Source organism: Anabrus simplex, chromosome 4 (assembly GCF_040414725.1).
Source record: "Anabrus simplex isolate iqAnaSimp1 chromosome 4, ASM4041472v1, whole genome shotgun sequence".
In the NCBI taxonomy this organism is placed as follows: domain Eukaryota; kingdom Metazoa; phylum Arthropoda; class Insecta; order Orthoptera; family Tettigoniidae; genus Anabrus; species Anabrus simplex.
Window position 1 is genome coordinate 452509343 of NC_090268.1, and position 19889 is coordinate 452529231.

The window sequence follows — 19889 nt, forward strand, 5'->3', positions numbered from 1 at the left end:
ACAGATTTCACTTTCTCTACCCTAGGCCTAGAGATACTTAGCTCACTACAGATCAGATAATGGTCTGTATCATCGAAAAATCCGCGAAAAACTCGTACATTCCTAAAAGATTTCCTGAATTCAAAGTCTGTTAAGATATAGTCTATTATGGATCTGGTACCCCTAGCCTCCCATGTGTAGCGGTGAATAGCCTTATGCTTGAAGAATGTATTCGTAACAGCTAAACCCATACTAGCACAGAAGTCCAACAAACGCTTCCCATTCCCATTAGCTTCCATATCTTCCCCACATTTACCAATCACCCTTTCGTATCCTTCAGTTCTATTCCCAACTCTTGCATTGAAATCGCCCATTAGCACTATTCTATCCTTGCTGTTGACCCTGACCACGATGTCACTCAATGCTTCATAAAACTTGTCAACTTCATCCTCATCTGCACCCTCACATGGTGAATACACGGACACAATTCTTGTCCTAATTCCTCCCAGTGACAAATCTACCCACATCATTCGTTCACTTACGTGCCTAACAGAAACTATGTTGCGTGCAATGGTATTCCTGATAAAGAGCCCTACCCCAGACTCTGCCCTTCCCTTTCTAACACCCGTCAAGTACACTTTATAATATCCTATCTCTTCCTCCTTATCTCCCCTTACCCGAATATCACTTACTCCTAGCACATCCAGATGCATCCTCTTTGCTGACTCAGCAAGTTCTACCTTCTTTCTTCCATTAGCCCCATTAATATTGATAGCTCCCCATAAAATTCCATTTCGTTCGCCAAGTTGTTTCCAAGGAGTCCCTCGCCTGTCAAATGGGAGTGGGACTCCATTACTCCCATAGGTCCGAAGCTTGCTTAAAGTGTTCTGAGCTCGGTAAATTCATGAAGCAGGATGCTGCCTTACTTGCACATAGTCCAAGTGAGGATCTCTCCTCTAACGGGTTATGGACCACCGGTGAATTGTGTAGTCCTAGCCGCCTGAGCACAAGGAGGGCCACGACTCAGAATACGTCCGAGATGCCCACTCCCATTCCATAGCAACTGTTATCCCGACTCTCAGGACCACTTACTAGGCCACTCAGCCGTTGCCCATGGTTCACGAACTAGGACGTGACTACAGTAACCCACAAACATGAACCATGAATTAAGTTAGGTTAAAATGCCTTTCAGTGTTTGTCCTGATAAGTACCTGCATCGGTAACAAATAAAAGTAGCCGGTCTTATTTGATTCCAGATGGCCATAATAATTTCAATGACTCCATCACACACCGCATTACAGTTACACTGTTACTTGCGAGTTTGCTAGTTAAATTCTCCTTATGTTTTGCTGTGTTGAACTATTTGAAATCTTTTCTCACTCCCTTTAGTTTTCTCACACGCTCCACAGAACAGTACCCTATTATCTGTCGATATCAAGTCAGCTGGAAACTTCTGTAAATTTCTTAATCTACAGCTCGAAGTTGCTCTTATTTTCTGCATAGAACTTTTAGCTGTTGACTGGCTGTCCATTGAGTCGTGTAACGGTGTTGTGAACTGGTTGTGACCAAACTATGTTTCGCGTATAAAGTGTCCATTAAAAGCACAAAACGTGAGTGTAGATGATGAAACAGGGGATTCACTGCGTGACATCATATCTCCTCACCACATGACAAGTTGCATCATCATGCGTAACATTACTGCCAAAATCAACCAGATGAAAAAGCTGTTTAAAAAATACTGTAATAACCATTCAACTGATTGAAATATGCCATATAGGCGCTAAAATATTAAAATATGATGCATTTAAAAAAAATCACGAAAATATGCAGTTATATGCACCATAAAAGCATTACTATCAAAGGGTAGGAAGGGTCCACCTATTCCTACCCTTTGATAGTGATCAATTGTCAATACGGACCGTAATGAAATTAATCACTTATGACTAGGGGCCGTATTTTTTTCTAATAGCGATACGCGCGAAATTTTTTCATATCCTCTTTCTTACCTATATATGACCTTCTAGATACTTGAAATACCGTATTTTAGTAAAATGAGTTCGCGAAATATCACGAAATCTTATTTATTGAGCGAATAATCACGAAATATACCCCATTTGGTACGAAAAATGCGAATTATTATCAAGAAAGGTCACCAGAAACGTTTAAATCTTTCAGTTCTGTTGCTTGATAGCGCTGTATATTATCTACACGCAAATCAATGCGCACTGTGTATCGGAAGTACATGTATAGTACGCGAACTTTTTCTTGAGCCCTAGTTCCCATTATGCACTATGGAGTTCAGGGCTCAAGAAAAGGTTTGAGTACTATATTCAGTTCCGCGATCTGTAAGACAATCGATAAAAATCGATATCTGTTATCGATTACAGCAACAGCGATCATGTAGCAAGACCTGTCTTCGATAAAACAGTGCGCGTTATATTCTTTGGCAGTGCGAGTTCGCTACTGATGAAACTTAACCGGCAAATGCCCAGCATTTAATTATTAAAATGCCTAAAACTAAAGTTACAACAGATTTTTCGAGGGCCGAGGAATACAAGAGTGAGGGGTTCTATGTATTTGATGCTGCGAAAAGAATACTAATGTGTAAATACTGTAATGTTCGTATTAAGTGGGAACGAAAGGACACGTGCGATAAACACTGCAGGGAATCAGAAACTCATAGAAAGAAGAAGATTGAAGCAAGTGAAAATAATTCTAAGCGGCAAATAACAATCGGCGATATTCTACACATCGCAAAGAAGTTGAAAAGTGATAGAGAACAATTTGTGATAGACACAACCAAAGCATTCATGCAAGCTAACATTCCTCTTGAGAAATTGGATAACCCTGGCATGAGGGAGTGGATGAACAAGTATATAAAAGGTAATTCTGTCTTTATTTGCAGGCCTATTGTAAATAAATCATCGGGTTCAGTAGTAATAATGTTTTCACGTCCCACTGACTACTTTTACGGTTTTCGGAGAAGCGGATATGTCGGAATGTTGTCCTGCAGGAGTTCTTTTACGTATCAGTAAATCTACTGACACGGGGCTGACGTATATGAGCATTTTCAAACAACACCGGACTGAGCCAGGATCGAACCTGCCAACTTGGGTTCAGAAAGCCAGTGCCTTAACCGTCTGAGCTAGTCAGACCCGGCCGGGGTATTTGAAGGTGCTCAACTACGACGGACCCACGTCGATATATTTACCGGCATGCAAGAGAACTTCCGCGGGACAAAATTTTGGCAACTCGGTAACTCTGAAAATCGTAAAAGTTTTCAGTGGACGTAAAACCAAAACATTAGCAAGTTACTGGTATTATAGTGTTCCTGTATTCAATGCTATGCTTTTTTTCTACAGGTGCTGGTGATCTTCCACAGGCAAATACTTGCCGCCAAAATTACATTCCACCTGTTAAAGCAGAATATGAAGAGGAAGTGCAAGAAGCTGTGAGAAATAGAAAACTGATAATTCACTGCGATGAAACTACCAATCGGAAAGGGGAAGCAGTTTTCATAATTCTGTTCCGTATACTTCCTGTAGATGCCTTACCTTCAAAGTTATACGTTGCTTCAGTGAAAATTTTGCAGAATGTTGATTCGCAAGAGTGTTGTCAATCTATAAACAATGCAATTGTGAAGTACTCTGTAGACTACAAATGATGTTGTCGGCATATCCTCTGACAGTGACCCATATATGACAAAGTGTGTGCGTACTCTCAAAGGTTTAATTTCAGATGACTTAGTTCACGTGCAGTGTTGGGCCCACAAACTAGATATCATAACCAAGCTTGTGCCCAGCTACTTCACCAGTCTGAATAAGTGCGTACGTATGACTAAGAAAGCATTCAAAAATACCCGGAAGCGCAAGCATAGGTATTTGAAATTCCTTTGGGAGAAATACAGTCGCGGTGAGAAGACGGTCAAACTTTTCCCGATGCCCGTATTAACCCACTGGGGATCCTGGCTCGATTCAGCTATCTATTTACAAGAATATCTCTGTGATCTGGTTGAGTACTTTAAAGAGTCAGATGATGTCAGTGACGCTGTAAAATATTTCAAGGATCTAACCAACAATGAACAGAAGACTATATTGTGTGAAGCTACCTGTGCTAAGGAACATTGGACCTCTGTATCTCAGTTTGTAACAGTGCTAGAAGGATCACACTATCCAACTGCCCACAAACTCACCCCTAAACTAGACATTATAAATGGAGGATTTGATTTAGTCAGAAAGTTAGTTTTAGATAAAGAGACTACTGTTGCCCTGAACCAGCTTTCAGGAGAAAGAAAAGATACAGAAGAGAGAAAAATTAAGAATCTGGCGACGAAATGCACAGAAAAGCTGAAAAAAATGATCGAACAGGATCCAGCTAGAAGAATATTTCAAGCCACTGCGGCACTATTTTATCTTCCGAATGTGCTCAGCAATGAAGTGAACTCTACTCTCATGGACAGTGTGAATAGCATTCCTATTCTTGCTAGCATATCCACGAACAGTTTCTTCCAGGGCTATATGGCTTTGCAAAATGCTGCAAAAGCACATCTGGGGGAGGAGAAGAAAGAAGACCTCGTTAGTGAAGTTTTAGGAGGCTTGATAGAAGACCACAGTGAATTTGCATCCAAGTGTTTACAAGCATTATGGCTTCCGACATCTAATGGCTTCTCTGCTTACACAAAGATACTTTCTGACTGTCGTACAACTCTGCATGCTGATAATGTTGAAACAATGCTTAGTTTGTACTTTGGAGATAAGTAATTGAACAGTAAAAAATATGTAACTATGTATAAATTGATGTTACAGGGCAGACCACCTAACTTTATTTCGAGGTATCAGTGATTTATATATTTGCTTCTATAACATTTTGTATATTTGGTTGTTCTAAGATTTAATGACAAGCTTACATTATAAGAGTTCTCTTTAAAAACCCTTATCACAAAATTAGATTCAGCCCATACGATAAGGAGGATTTCACAAGAAACATCGATCGGTATGACAATTTATTTCACGAAATACCTACCGAAATAGCGTTAGTTTTAACACCGAAATCAACTGTTTTATTTCACCAAAAAATAAGGCCCTTACTTATGACCATAAAAACATGTTCAAATGACTGAAAATTCCATAATTTGTGCACATAGTGTATAAGCATACATTTTAACCCCTTAAAAAAAAAAAAGAAAAACATGCAAATACATGAACTTCCGAGCCCTAATTATTAGTAATGAGAGAGTAATCTGAATGCACAGACTGGAACAGATAGAACAGGATATGAGATATGGATATGGTGGAAGAAACATTGAAGGTGAACATGTCCTTGACTTCTGTGTAAGGAATGGGTTGGTGGTTCAAGAAGAGACAGAGCCATATGAAATGGCATATGGCTTTTAGTGCCGGGAGTGTCCGAGGACAAGTTCGGCTCGCCAGATCCAGGTCTTTCGATTTGACACCCGTAGGCGACCTGCACGTCGTGATGAGGATGAAATGATGATGAAGACGGCACAGCCCCCGTGCCAGTGAAATTAACCTATTAAGGTTAAAATTCCCGACCCTGCCGGGAATTGAACCCGGGACCCCTGTGGCCAAAGGCCAGCATGCTAACCATTTAGCCATGGAGCCGGACGACAGAGCCATAACACGATATAGTTGGGATGGACTAAAGAAGACTGTAATTATGCCATCTCAGATGAAGAAAGGAGCAGAATGGTAACATGTCAGAGTCTTGACAGTGATCACCGTCTATTAGTAGTGCTATGTGCCAAAAGTACAGAACAGGAAAATGCCAAAAATCAAAGTATGGGAACTCCAGAAAACAGGTAAGAGAACTGAGTATCAGAACCAAATAAAAACCCTGTTACCAAGAGATGAAAGGAAAAATGGAGAGGCAGAATGGACCACCCTAAGGGACACATTGGTTAAGGAAGCAACTGAAGTTTGTAGAAAGACCAGTATGAAAACAAGGGAGAAGGAATGAAAGAGTGAGAGCAGCAATCAGGGAAAGAAATCTCTTGAAGAATGAAAGGGATTGGTAGAAAAATAAACCGGATTTTACTAGAGACGAGGCAAAGATCAGAAACCTCAATTATACCGAAACAAGAAACTGGACGTTAAAAGAACAGTTACAGAAGAAAAGACCAAGGCATGGAATATATTCACTCAGAAACTGGAGGGAGAGAACAGAGGCAATAAGAAACTACTGTATAGTGTTATCAGAGGTAAAAGGAAGCCAATGTATACCATAAAGGCACTTGAAGATGAAAATGGAAATCTGGTTAGGACAGAAAGTGACACAAGAGAAGTCCTGAAGAATCATTTCGACCATGTACTGAATAGACCAGTTCAAGAACAAAATACAGAACTGGAAATCCAAGCCTACAATGAAGAACCTTCCATCACCTGGACAGAAACTGAGACAGCCTTAAAATCTATGCCTAAAGGAAAATCTTCAGCTGCAGATGAAGTAAATGCGGACATGATAAAGGCAGCAAGCATCCACTGTATACAATGGCTGCACAGAGTAGTATTAAATGCCGTATGAACAGACAACAAAATACCTGCAGATTGGACCAAGGGCGTCATAATTCCCCTGTTTAAGAAAGGCAGCAGACGGAAACCCACCAACTATAGAGGAATAACAATGCTGTCTCATGGGCTAGACATTCTAGAGACCATAGAAAGGAGATTGAGAACCATGATAGAAAGGAGATTGAGAACCATCATTGAACCACAGTTAGAGGAGGAGCAATATGGATTCAGAAGTAACAGATCAACAATGGATCTAATTTTTAGCACCTGCATGCTGATGGAAAAGTATTGGGAGAAAGGCTAGAACCATGTCACTGTATTCCTGGATGTAGAAAAGGCCTATGATAGTGTTATAAGAGATACAATCTGGGAGTGCCTGAGGAAAAGAAATGTGCCTGAAGGACTGGTAAGGAAAATTCAGATGTTGTACAAAGACTGCACTAGCTGTGTATAAATTGGAGAAGGTCGATCATCATCGTTTGAGACCAAGAGTGGAGTTCAGCAAAGAAGTGCACTGTCCCTACTACTGTTCATCACTGTTAGGGACAATATTATGAAGAACGTCAAGGAAAAGCTAGGTGAACTGAATGCAGTGGCCTTTGCTGATGATATCATGATCTGGGGTGAAACAGAAGAGGAAATACAGACCAGACTCAATGTATGGAAATCCCAGTTCTAGGCATGAAACCTCAACATCAGCAAGACCAAGACAGTGGTGATGGCAGTCAACAGAGAAGGGCGTTAGCAAGTGTAAAACTAGAAGACCACCAGTTAGAGTGTGTGGATAGTTTTCCTTACCGTGGAAGTATAATCTCCAGTGATAATTTAGTCAGAAAGAAAATTACAGAGTGCAAAAGGGATCAGAATTCTACCAACAAGTAAGAACACTTTTATGAGATGACACGATTCCAAACCCGGCCAAACTGATCATGTTTAACAGCAATTTGATAACAATTTTGACCTGTGGTATTGGAGCGTGCAACCTCACAAAAAGAGATTCATCCAAACTGCAAGCATCGGAGATGAACTTTCTTAGATCCACCATCCAGAAGATCAAGATGGACAAGTTAAGAAATGAGGAAGTGAAGAAAGAAGCCGGAATAAAGACATCCCTATTAGACCGAATCGGTTCATCCAGACTATGGTGGTACGGGCATGTGAAGAAGATGGAGCCTACAAGAACAGCCAGAAAAAATTTGGAAAGACAGGTGGAAGACCTAAAACCCGATGGATGGACATAATCAAGGTTGATCTAGTTACCAGAGGATGACAAGTTGTATATGGACAGGAAGAGGCTCATTAACAGTACGTCAACATGGGTAGATGGAAGGAAGTAACAGAGTGGCCATGCGGTGCGTGAAGTTGCTCGATTTATTGGCGTTTCGCAGTGGTGTACTACACATGGCCACGAGACATGTCAGAATTTTGGTCAGAAAAAAGATCCAGACCAAGAGGGACCGGAGAAGCGTTTCATGGCTAGAGAATCAAAATCGCTTCCAAACCCGACAGGAATTGCTGCAGTCAATGAATAAAGGTTCAAGTCTGATATGGGTCTGTGATGTTTCGGAGATGTTTTTCGTATCGTGAATTGGACCCGCTCATTGAGGTGACCACTAACATGAACCAGCATTCTCGATGATCAGGTGTTGCCTTTCAGTCAACATCTGCGTGGTGAGTATGCTACTGATGCCCCAATTTTTCAAGATGACAACAACAAAGTTCATCAGGCTGGACGCATATGTGACTGGTTTTATGAATGCTCCCCACTGCCCTATTACATCTCGATCTGCCTGCAAAATCACCTGACTTGAACCTCATTGAAAATCTGTGGGACAGATGCTATACAGTTTGAGTACACTATTCTGATGAATTTATATAAAAACAAGCACGCATAGGTGCGGTAACTCAAAGACAATAAGAAGCGACTGTAGTGGTGCTTGAAATTCGTGATACTGTTATACTAGATTGGTCATGAGCTAGTCACCTAGCAATACCTTATTCCTTTAAGTGGCAACTGTTATCTAATGGTCAGACTTACTTTTTTTTTTTTTTGCTATGGGCTTTACGTTGCACCGACACAGATAGGTCTTATGGCGACGATGGAATAGGAAAGGCTTAGGAGTTGGAAGGAAGCGGCCGTGGCCTTAATTAAGGTACAGCCCCAGCATTTGCCTGGTGTGAAAATGGGAAACCACGGAAAACCATTTTCAGGGCTGCTGATAGTGGGATTCGAACCTACTATCTCCCGGATGCAAGCTCACAGCCGCGCGCCTCTACGCGCACGGCCAACTCGCCCGGTAGGTCAGACTTACTGAAATGTGTTCAGTGCTTACTAAGATTAGGCTATCTTCATCATACAAACAAACTCATAACTTACTCTCTTTATAATTTTACTATTGATTACAATGCAATGGATTGTGATCTACAAAAATTCATAGAATTTACTACATGAAAAATAATACAGTTCATTCATTAGGCTACACAGCCTGCTGCCAAGTGTTTTAGAATTACTCCCATGTGAAAAAATGAAATGGCGTATGACTTTTAGTGCCGGGAGATCCCAAGGCGGGTTCGGCTCACCAGGTGCAGGTCTTTTGATCCGACTCCCGTAGGCGACCTGCGCGTCGTGATGAGGATGAAATGATGATGAAGACAACACATACACCCAGCCCCTGTGCCAGGGAAATTAACCAATGATGGTTAAAATTCCCAACCCTGCCGGGAATCAAAACCGGGACCCCTGTGACCTAAGGCCAACACGCTAACCATTTAGCCATGGAGCCGGACAACTCCCATTGGAGAAGGGCTATGACATGTTTAAAGCAACATTGTAACCTACCAGTGACTCTGGCACGACATTTTATGTTCGACTGTCTTCTTCGTTCATGTAATGTTAGGGTTTTGAGGTGGGGCCATATGTTGATGACTATGCTTTTTTTCATCTTTCACTAAAACACTTGCAGTCATCAGCTCCCATACTTTGACAATCACACAGAGAGCTGGCTATTCTCTTCAATAACTAAGCTGACTGAGTAATTCAACACTAGGTGACCATCCTGAATGTTTTACAATCTGCTTTATATCACACCGACATAAACAGGTCTCATAGCAATGGCGGGATAGGAAATGGATAGGAGTGGGAAGGTAGTGACTGTGGGCTTAAGGTACAGGCCCCGCATTTGCCTGGCATGAAAACCATCTTCAAGGTTGCTGACAGAGGAGCTTGAACCCACTATCTGGCAGCTACAAGACCAAAACCATAAAGCCACTATCCTACTGTGTAACTTCAGGAGCCGCCATACGCTGCAGATGAGCTTAGGAGGAGTTTATTTACACAAATAATAAAATACAACAATTGCTACAACAACTGCTATTTGATAGTGCTCAAAACTTTTTCAATTTTGCTAGAAGATTATTTCTTCTGAGTCCCATTTTACGCACTCTTTTCCAGTACTCCAAAGTGTTGGGGTCCATTTCTGATAATGGAGGCGCCTTTCCTGCAAATAAACAGACAGGAATGTTACACGTTTGCCAGAGGGAGAACACAGTCACAGTATTGGTGCTTAAACTACATACAAAAAAATTGTTCTGGCCCCTAAATGTCAGTGTTGGAGCTAGTTCTTTCTAAAGGACACATTACTGACCACTGCTGTAGCTTATTCATTCACTCTCCTTCTCTGCAGCTGAGTATGCTTGTCCTGTGTGGGCCAACTTCTGCATTCTAGAAAAGTATGAAGCATGCCATGTTGTCTCTGGCTGCCTCAGACAAACTCATGTTAAAAAGGTATACCTAACCCTGTGTTGGATAGCAACTAGCAGCTGAAAGGAAAGACACACAGCCACCAAGCATCGAGACAACGTCTCAAGTCACAAAAGTATTTCATGAAGAGCATCAAGCCAACAAGCGCTCTCAGGAATTGTTACTGGCAGGGGTACTATATCTCATACCTCACAACCATGGCCATGACGATCTGGTATGGCAAGAACTAGCGCCACCATAAAATACGTGGTGCCTATGACAATTATAATTAGTTCTCAGAAATGACTGAAAGTCATGTATAAAAATTATGCTATTCCTCGGATGACATTAATTGCAACCGTAATCCAGCTCAGTAAAGAAGTGAAGAACCTAGGTTCGACCCTGACAAACTCTTGACTGGATGCACACGTAAGAAATACATGTAGAAAGATGCACGCAACGCTACACCCTCCGAAACAACGTAAGGAAATTTTGTCACAAAACGTACAGATAAAACTTCTCCAAACTCTGACACTACCAATGTTTGACTATTCCGACAATGTCCTTGTTCAAAAATAATAAAGATGTTCACTAATCCACCTATTCAATACTTTATTTCCACTTAAAGTGGTTACATAAACATGATCATTGACAGTGTTCCATTCATACGTTTTTATTAATGTATCAATATTCACATTGTATGTACCAAATTTTAGTAACTAGCTAATCTTTTAGCTTCTATTTGTATTATTATATGTACTTTTGAAGATTATTTTAGGCTGAAGATGCCCTAATTTAAGGGTGAAACATGTCCCAAATAAGTGTTATTGTGTTTATGTAACCACTTTAAGTGGAAATAAAGTATTGAATAGGTGGATTAGTGAACACCTTTATTATTTTTGAACTGTAAATTTTCAATACGGACCAATAATGAGGTTTACAACATGTAATTGTCCTCGTAGACGTGACCCATGAACAAACTATGAAACTTTAACGAGTATTGAACTCTAGCCTTCGATTTACTTTTAACTTGAGTTATGATGCTCATATAACCCCTAGCTACACAACTCCTTCCTGGCTGAAACCCGACAGGCAAAGGAAGTTTCATATACGTAGGTCAAACAAATATAAATGGGATTTTTGTTACTGAGCATCAACAGCTGGTAGGACCAGACTTGCACTTCTAGTATGCTTCGGTGGGGCCGTTAGGAGTGAGGAGAGCCAGCTAACCACTTCGTCAGTGACACTCACGATGTATGAGCAACAGCTGCATCCCTTTACTGTGCAATGCATAATTATAACATTTCTTGCTCGTGAAGGAGTTCAAGCAATGGAAATTTTCCAGAGACTGGCTGCACAGTTCGATCATGAAACACTGTCAAAGATGCGTGTGTTTGCCTGGCATAAAGAATTCAAGGAAGAACAAGAACGTGTGGAAAATCAGCAATATGATCGCCGTCCTTGGACCAGCATTACGGACAAAAACATTCATGCAGTTAAATAATAATAATAATAATAATAATAATAATAATAATAATAATAATAATAATAATAATAATAATTGTATGGCCTCAGCTACCGTGTGCAGACATTTCAATTTGACGCCATCTGGCTGTCTGCTCATCAATTTCAACGTTCCGCTTTACTCTAGGCCTACTAGATGGCAGATAGAGTAAACCGGATCTCTCTTGGGCATCTACGGTTCAGATTTTAATGAATCTTGTTGGGTAAACACCAAATGTGTCACCAGAGATCTTTTACATGCCAACATCGTACGACATGGAGTGTCGAATGGACTATTTTCTGCCCTTCAAAAATCCGACTACCTCTGCCGGGTTTGAAGCTGCTATCTTGGAATCCGGAGGCCGACACTCTACCACTGATCCACAGAGGCAGCTTGCGGTTAAAGAGATTGACGACGATCGACGAACAAGAATATCAGAAATTGCAAAACAGGTCGGAATACATTATGGGAGCTATCAAGCGATCATCAATAATGACCTACAGTTCTGTAAAGTGTGTTCCAGATGGGTCCTTCACCTTTTGACCTAAAACCAGAAGTTGATAGGTTTGGAGGTCTGTCAGAGGCTTACAGCAAGGTTTGTGAAAGAAGGTGATGATTTTTGAGTCGGACTGTCACCTGTCCACCACTTCACTCCCAAATCCAAACAAGCCAGTAAGGAGTAGCGGAGGAAAGGGGAAGCAGCCCCAGTAAAAGCCAAGACTCGGCTGTCAGCTGGCAATGTTCTTTCAAAAGTCTTTTCTTGACCGGCGAGGCATTTTGCTCATTGATTTTTTGCATGAGTGATGCACAATCAATTCTGCTTACTACTATGAGCTGTTGAACAAGGCAAGGGATGCATATCACTGCAAAAGACGATACCAACCAATTCGACAGGCGATCCTCCTCTGTAACAATGCCAAGTCCCATACTGCAGTTCTAACAGTCTCCAAACTACAGGAAATGCATTAGACTTTACTTGATCATCCTCCTTATAGCCCGGACGTATCATCATGCAATTTCCATTTGTTTAGACCGCTTAAAGAAGCTCTAGGAGGGCAACGATTACAAGATAATAAGGGCGTGGAGGAATTTGTGCATAACTGGCTCCTGATGAAACCAGCTTCATTCTACTATGCTGTGATATTAAAAAAAAACTTCCTTCTCGCTGGGAATAATGTATTTCTAAAGCGGGAAACTTGGTGGAAAAATAAATTGTAATTGCATTGTTTTTCAATAAGAGAAGAAGAAAAAGTAAAATCCTGCTTATTTTTGATTCGCCCTTGTACTTATGTCGAACTCTGTATGAAAATTACCCAAATACATTTCTTCAAAATTTCATTAATTATCCACATTCCACAATGATAACACTAGATCTGGCAATTCTCCCACTATTCCCGCTCTTCAATGTATAATAGATTCTTCATTGTGGCTGGGTCACGACTTTGGAATTTACTTCCAGCTGCTGTCAGGAACTCTAAATCAACAACAAAATTTAAAACTGCACGCAGAGATTACCTGTTGAATACCACTGATTGTTTCGTGTGATTGGTGATGGATAATAAGTTGTGTGATTGTGGGAGGTAGGCTAGTAAAATTGTCATTTTAGTGTACAGCTGAAGAACAATCTTATTTCTTATAATTAATATTTGGTTATTATTAGTATTATTTTTATTGTTGTAGTATAAATGTACATAATATCCAGCTGTAGAGATCACTGTTTATTGCCATTATTTTATTATGTAGTGTATTCTGTTTATGCATTGGCTTATAATTTTTAGTTTGTAGGCTATATTACTTTTTCATTATGAATTTTCTCTCTTTTTTTTATACTGCACCGTTGTCCAAATTGCCCCGTGGAAACTCAGCTAGTTGGTGAATTATGCTTTGACTTATTCAAAGTCATCCTCAGCCTACGAATACAACAGAAGAACATGCTAAGTTTTCGTTACATAAGTACAGACTCCACGTCCTGTATTACAAAATAAGTTAAGCTACATTAAAATATTTTTAAAAAATGAGAATGCACTGAGGAATAGTACGTTGCATGCAACTATGCAGATTAATTTAGTCAATTTCCTTTGCAAAACAATTACCAGTGAAAAATTACAGGAAAAATCATGAAACTCTAAGAAAGAGAACCTCCGTCCGCAGCAGAAAAAGCTGTTTAATTATCGCTTACCTTGCTGACAAAGGATGCCCACTGCACAAATGAAATTCGAGAAAGAATCGCTATGGCCAAAGTCGCATTCAACAAGAAGAGGACTCCGTCGACCAGCAAGTTGAGCTTGAAACTAAGGAAGAAGCTGGAGCATTGCACTTTATGGAGCGGAGATGTGGACCATGAGAAAGAGGGAGAAGAAATACCGAGAAAGTTTTTGAAATGTGGTGTTGGAGGAGAATAGAGAAGATCAAGGACAGATCAGGTGACAAACGACGATGTATTGAGAAGAGTAAAAGAGAAGAAAACTATTCTTAACTCAATTATTTCGGAAAAATACTTAGACATGAGTGGCTAATACACTACGTCATCGAAGGAAAGATCAGAGGAACTCCGGGACGAGGAAGAATTTAACATCTGGATGACATGAAAGATGGGAGGAAATACAGCAGACTGAGGGAGGAAGCTGAAAACAGGGAACACTGGAGTCAGAAATTCTCTGTACGAAGACACGGACCTGCCACTAGGCAGAATACTGTATAATAATTATCGCTTGAGAAGGACTAGGTGACCTATACTGTCCTGAACGGGGGTTCGCAATGCGCCTTTCGCATATAACAGAGTGAGTGAATGAACTCGAACGAGGTTTGAATCCGTGACCTCCAGGGAATAAAGCCTGTGATATAAAAGGTAGCAGGTATATGAACACATGTATATATGAAAAGAAATTAAAGGAGAGTCTGTTGTATATGTCTATAAGTCATAATTCATAAATAACGGTAATGATAATTGTTACGGATATTATCCGTGCTAGTCCGAGGTGAAAGAAGGTGCAGGCTGGGATAGGTCTCAACTACAAAATTGAAGTTAATTTAAAACTTTAACAAAGGTTATATTTTCTTTTCAAAATCAACCAATAACAGAGAATAACAGATACCAAGTAGCAGATCAACAAATTAAGAAATTACAAATTACAGTTCGTTACAAGATTTGGGCTTCGAGCCCCACAATTACAATCCTTGAGCTATTAGCCCAACTTTACCAAGGTACAAAATTGAACAAAGGGGCAGAAAACCCCATCATGCCAAGGAGCACTTGCTCCAAATTACAATGTTAAGCCTCCTAGAGGCACACAGAAATCAAATTTAGGAAAGAGCAGACCCGCTCTCAAAGTTCAAGCCTATCAAAGGCCACAACGAATTTCACTTCTATTTGCCCTCAAGGCGCACAAAGAAACAGGGGTATTTACTACCCAACCTACAGGGCCTTCGCCATGAAAATAAAACATCAGGTTAAGTTACTGGTCCAAAGTACAGAAAGGACTGGAGGCGTGAACATGCACTCCAAATACACTTTTTAAAACCTAAATGGCTCTAGGCCGGTACACAGGGGCTAATCCCAAGCTAGGGAGGTGACCCGTATGAGAAAACTTTAATACATTAAGGAAGCATAGAAGCGGTTATGAAAACGTAGTCACCTCGATTTCAAAATGAAGGGGAGCTCGAGAGGGTAAAGCACTCTCTATCCCCGCTTTACAGTTAAAGAGTTTTGTAGTTTTTACATAGACAGGAGAGGAATTTACATTTTAAAGTGGTAGGTTACATATTAAAGGTTTCGAACCTTCCCTGAGAGTTAAACTGCTGAGCTAGCACGAAATAAAGATGTCAAAGGGCCATTACCTTGTTGAAGAACTGCTGTCTGAAGAACGAGGCGCTTCCCGCCCCCTGCTACATATTCACACACTGAGTTAGATGTTATACTAGTGGCCCCGAGACAAGAAAAACAGCACTTTTTATACCCTCGTGGAAAATTCGAGACCTTTCAGGAATGAGTAGACACACCCTCTCACTTTTATTGGATAGCTTAGAGCAACATATCCATATCGAAGAAGACATACATGATTGGCTGAAAATTAATTAAAGAAATTCGGGATTGGCTAAGTTCAAACCTGGCGGAAGGAAGGATTAATATTGCCAACCCAAAGATAACAGAACAAAATACAGTAAAAACAAAACTTATGAATAAAAAATTTCTTCCAGAGACTTCATTCCCTTGCACCAGAGTGCATTACCATAGTTTTTTTTGGTAGAGACATCTGTTAGAGCATGTCCACACTTCTTGATTAACGAAACAAAAGGAAATTGAAAACACACAGTGACATCTTCTGATAAACAGTAGAGTTAGTTCGGTTTTTAAAGTTCAGGGTTTCTCCTGCAGAGTAGATTAAATTGGCGCAAGATTTGAACTTGCGTCGTAGAGGTGTACCGTCCGGTACAATAATAATAACGGGAATGACAGAATATTCCAAAGAATGAAACAGAACATTCTATGTGGCTTAGAAACTTGTAAGACAAGAGCCTTATGACTCAACATTTCAAAAGATACTTATATAAGCTAAATACGCAGTTCTTCTGGAAATGTACAATGTCATGTATAAGACACATAGGAAGAGCTTCTGAGCTTTTCGAGTGCAACTTTACAGGGAAGTTCCATACTCAGGAACCAATTGAAGAGCAGTGATGCTGTGACATGTACAAATGACTAGTAGTAGTGATATCTTGGTTGTTAATACCAATATAAATGGTCCGTTATTGGACATTATAAATTTTCCAGCTAGCTCATTCTTGGTTGCCAGCGTTTCGCCCTCATGTGCTAGGGTGGGCTCATCAGTTGGTACCTAGCACACTTACCAATACGCTGGCTAGTGCATACCGTGGAGGCCACTGCGTAGGCTAACTGGAGCCACCGGCAGTGCCAATGCACTAAGAGACTTGTCTCATCACTAAAAATTGATGCCTGCTTGGCCATCAGATGATATAGATGTTGATTCCCATAGGGAATCTGAAATATTTGTCCTGAATGAGCAAATTTATAATACCAATATAAATGGTCCGTTATTGGACATTATAAATTTTCCAGCTAGCTCATTCTTGGTTGCCAGCGTTTCGCCCTCATGTGCTAGGGTGGGCTCATCAGTTGGTACCTAGCACACTTACCAATACGCTGGCTAGTGCATACCGTGGAGGCCACTGCGTAGGCTAACTGGAGCCACCGGCAGTGCCAATGCACTAAGAGACTTTGTCTCATCACTAAAAATTGATGCCTGCTTGGCCATCAGATGATATAGATGTTGATTCCCATAGGGAATCTGAAATATTTGTCCTGAATGAGCAAATTTATAATACCAATATAAATGGTCCGTTATTGGACATTATAAATTTTCCAGCTAGCTCATTCTTGGTTGCCAGCGTTTCGCCCTCATGTGCTAGGGTGGGCTCATCAGTTGGTACCTAGCACACTTACCAATACGCTGGCTAGTGCATACCGTGGAGGCCACTGCGTAGGCTAACTGGAGCCACCGGCAGTGCCAATGCACTAAGAGACTTATGTCTCATCACTAAAAATTGATGCCTGCTTGGCCATCAGATGATATAGATGTTGATTCCCATAGGGAATCTGAAATATTTGTCCTGAATGAGCAAATTTATAATACCAATATAAATGGTCCGTTATTGGAAATTATAAATTTTCCAGCTAGCTCATTCTTGGTTGCCAGCGTTTCGCCCTCATGTGCTAGGGTGGGCTCATCAGTTGATACCTAGCACACTTACCAATACGCTGGCTAGTGCATACCGTGGAGGCCACTGCGTAGGCTAACTGGAGCCACCGGCAGTGCCAATGCACTAAGAGACTTTGTCTCATCACTAAAAATTGATGCCTGCTTGGCCATCAGATGATATAGATGTTGATTCCCATAGGGAATCTGAAATATTTGTCCTGAATGAGCAAATTTATAATACCAATATAAATGGTCCGTTATTGGACATTATAAATTTTCCAGCTAGCTCATTCTTGGTTGCCAGCGTTTCGCCCTCATGTGCTAGGGTGGGCTCATCAGTTGGTACCTAGCACACTTACCAATACGCTGGCTAGTGCATACCGTGGAGGCCACTGCGTAGGCTAATTGGAGCCACCGGCAGTGCCAATGCACTAAGAGACTTGTCTCATCACTAAAAATTGATGCCTGCTTGGCCATCAGATGATATAGATGTTGATTCCCATAGGGAATCTGAAATATTTGTCCTGAATGAGCAAATTTATAATACCAATATAAATGGTCCGTTATTGGACATTATAAATTTTCCAGCTAGCTCATTCTTGGTTGCCAGCGTTTCGCCCTCATGTGCTAGGGTGGGCTCATCAGTTGGTACCTAGCACACTTACCAATACGCTGGCTAGTGCATACCGTGGAGGCCACTGCGTAGGCTAACTGGAGCCACCGGCAGTGCCAATGCACTAAGAGACTTGTCTCATCACTAAAAATTGATGCCTGCTTGGCCATCAGATGATATAGATGTTGATTCCCATAGGGAATCTGAAATATTTGTCCTGAATGAGCAAATTTATAATACCAATATAAATGGTCCGTTATTGGACATTATAAATTTTCCAGCTAGCTCATTCTTGGTTGCCAGCGTTTCGCCCTCATGTGCTAAGGTGGGCTCATCAGTTGGTACCTAGCACACTTACCAATACGCTGGCTAGTGCATACCGTGGAGGCCACTGCGTAGGCTAACTGGAGCCACCGGCAGTGCCAATGCACTAAGAGACTTATGTCTCATCACTAAAAATTGATGCCTGCTTGGCCATCAGATGATATAGATGTTGATTCCCATAGGGAATCTGAAATATTTGTCCTGAATGAGCAAATTTATAATACCAATATAAATGGTCCGTTATTGGACATTATAAATTTTCCAGCTAGCTCATTCTTGGTTGCCAGCGTTTCGCCCTCATGTGCTAGGGTGGGTATTATAAATTTGCTCATTCAGGACAAATATTTCAGATTCCCTATGGGAATCAACATCTATATCATCTGATGGCCAAGCAGGCATCAATTTTTAGTGATGAGACAAAGTCTCTTAGTGCATTGGCACTGCCGGTGGCTCCAGTTAGCCTACGCAGTGGCCTCCACGGTATGCACTAGCCAGCGTATTGGTAAGTGTGCTAGGTACCAACTGATGAGCCCACCCTAGCACATGAGGGCGAAACGCTGGCAACCAAGAATGAGCTAGCTGGAAAATTTATAATGTCCAATAACGGACCATTTATATTGGTATTATAAATTTGCTCATTCAGGACAAATATTTCAGATTCCCTATGGGAATCAACATCTATATCATCTGATGGCCAAGCAGGCATCAATTTTTAGTGATGAGACAAGTCTCTTAGTGCATTGGCACTGCCGGTGGCTCCAGTTAGCCTACGCAGTGGCCTCCACGGTATGCACTAGCCAGCGTATTGGTAAGTGTGCTAGGTACCAACTGATGAGCCCACCCTAGCACATGAGGGCGAAACGCTGGCAACCAAGAATGAGCTAGCTGGAAAATTTATAATGTCCAATAACGGACCATTTATATTGGTATTATAAATTTGCTCATTCAGGACAAATATTTCAGATTCCCTATGGGAATCAACATCTATATCATCTGATGGCCAAGCAGGCATCAATTTTTAGTGATGAGATTAAGTCTCTTAGTGCATTGGCACTGCCGGTGGCTCCAGTTAGCCTACGCAGTGGCCTCCACGGTATGCACTAGCCAGCGTATTGGTAAGTGTGCTAGGTACCAACTGACGAGCCCACCCTAGCACATGAGGGCGAAACGCTGGCAACCAAGAATGAGCTAGCTGGAAAATTTATAATGTCCAATAACGGACCATTTATATTGGTATTATAAATTTGCTCATTCAGGACAAATATTTCAGATTCCCTATGGGAATCAACATCTATATCATCTGATGGCCAAGCAGGCATCAATTTTTAGTGATGAGACAAAGTCTCTTAGTGCATTGGCACTGCCGGTGGCTCCAGTTAGCCTACGCAGTGGCCTCCACGGTATGCACTAGCCAGTGTATTGGTAAGTGTGCTAGGTACCAACTGATGAGCCCACCCTAGCACATGAGGGCGAAACGCTGGCAACC

General features: G+C 41.1%; 1 protein-coding gene across 1 annotated transcript in view; it reads right to left on the reverse strand.

Annotated features, from left to right (window-relative positions):
- Nucleotides 1-9776: 9776 nt before the first annotated feature.
- mRpL54 (mitochondrial ribosomal protein L54) overlaps nt 9777-19889 on the reverse strand; it is a 76285-nt gene continuing 66172 nt past the window's right edge. The window contains exon 3 of the mRNA XM_067145933.2: nt 9777-10003. Within this exon, the coding sequence (XP_067002034.1) occupies nt 9891-10003 (113 nt within the window). The 3' untranslated portion in view covers nt 9777-9890. The remainder of the gene's footprint in view (nt 10004-19889) is intronic.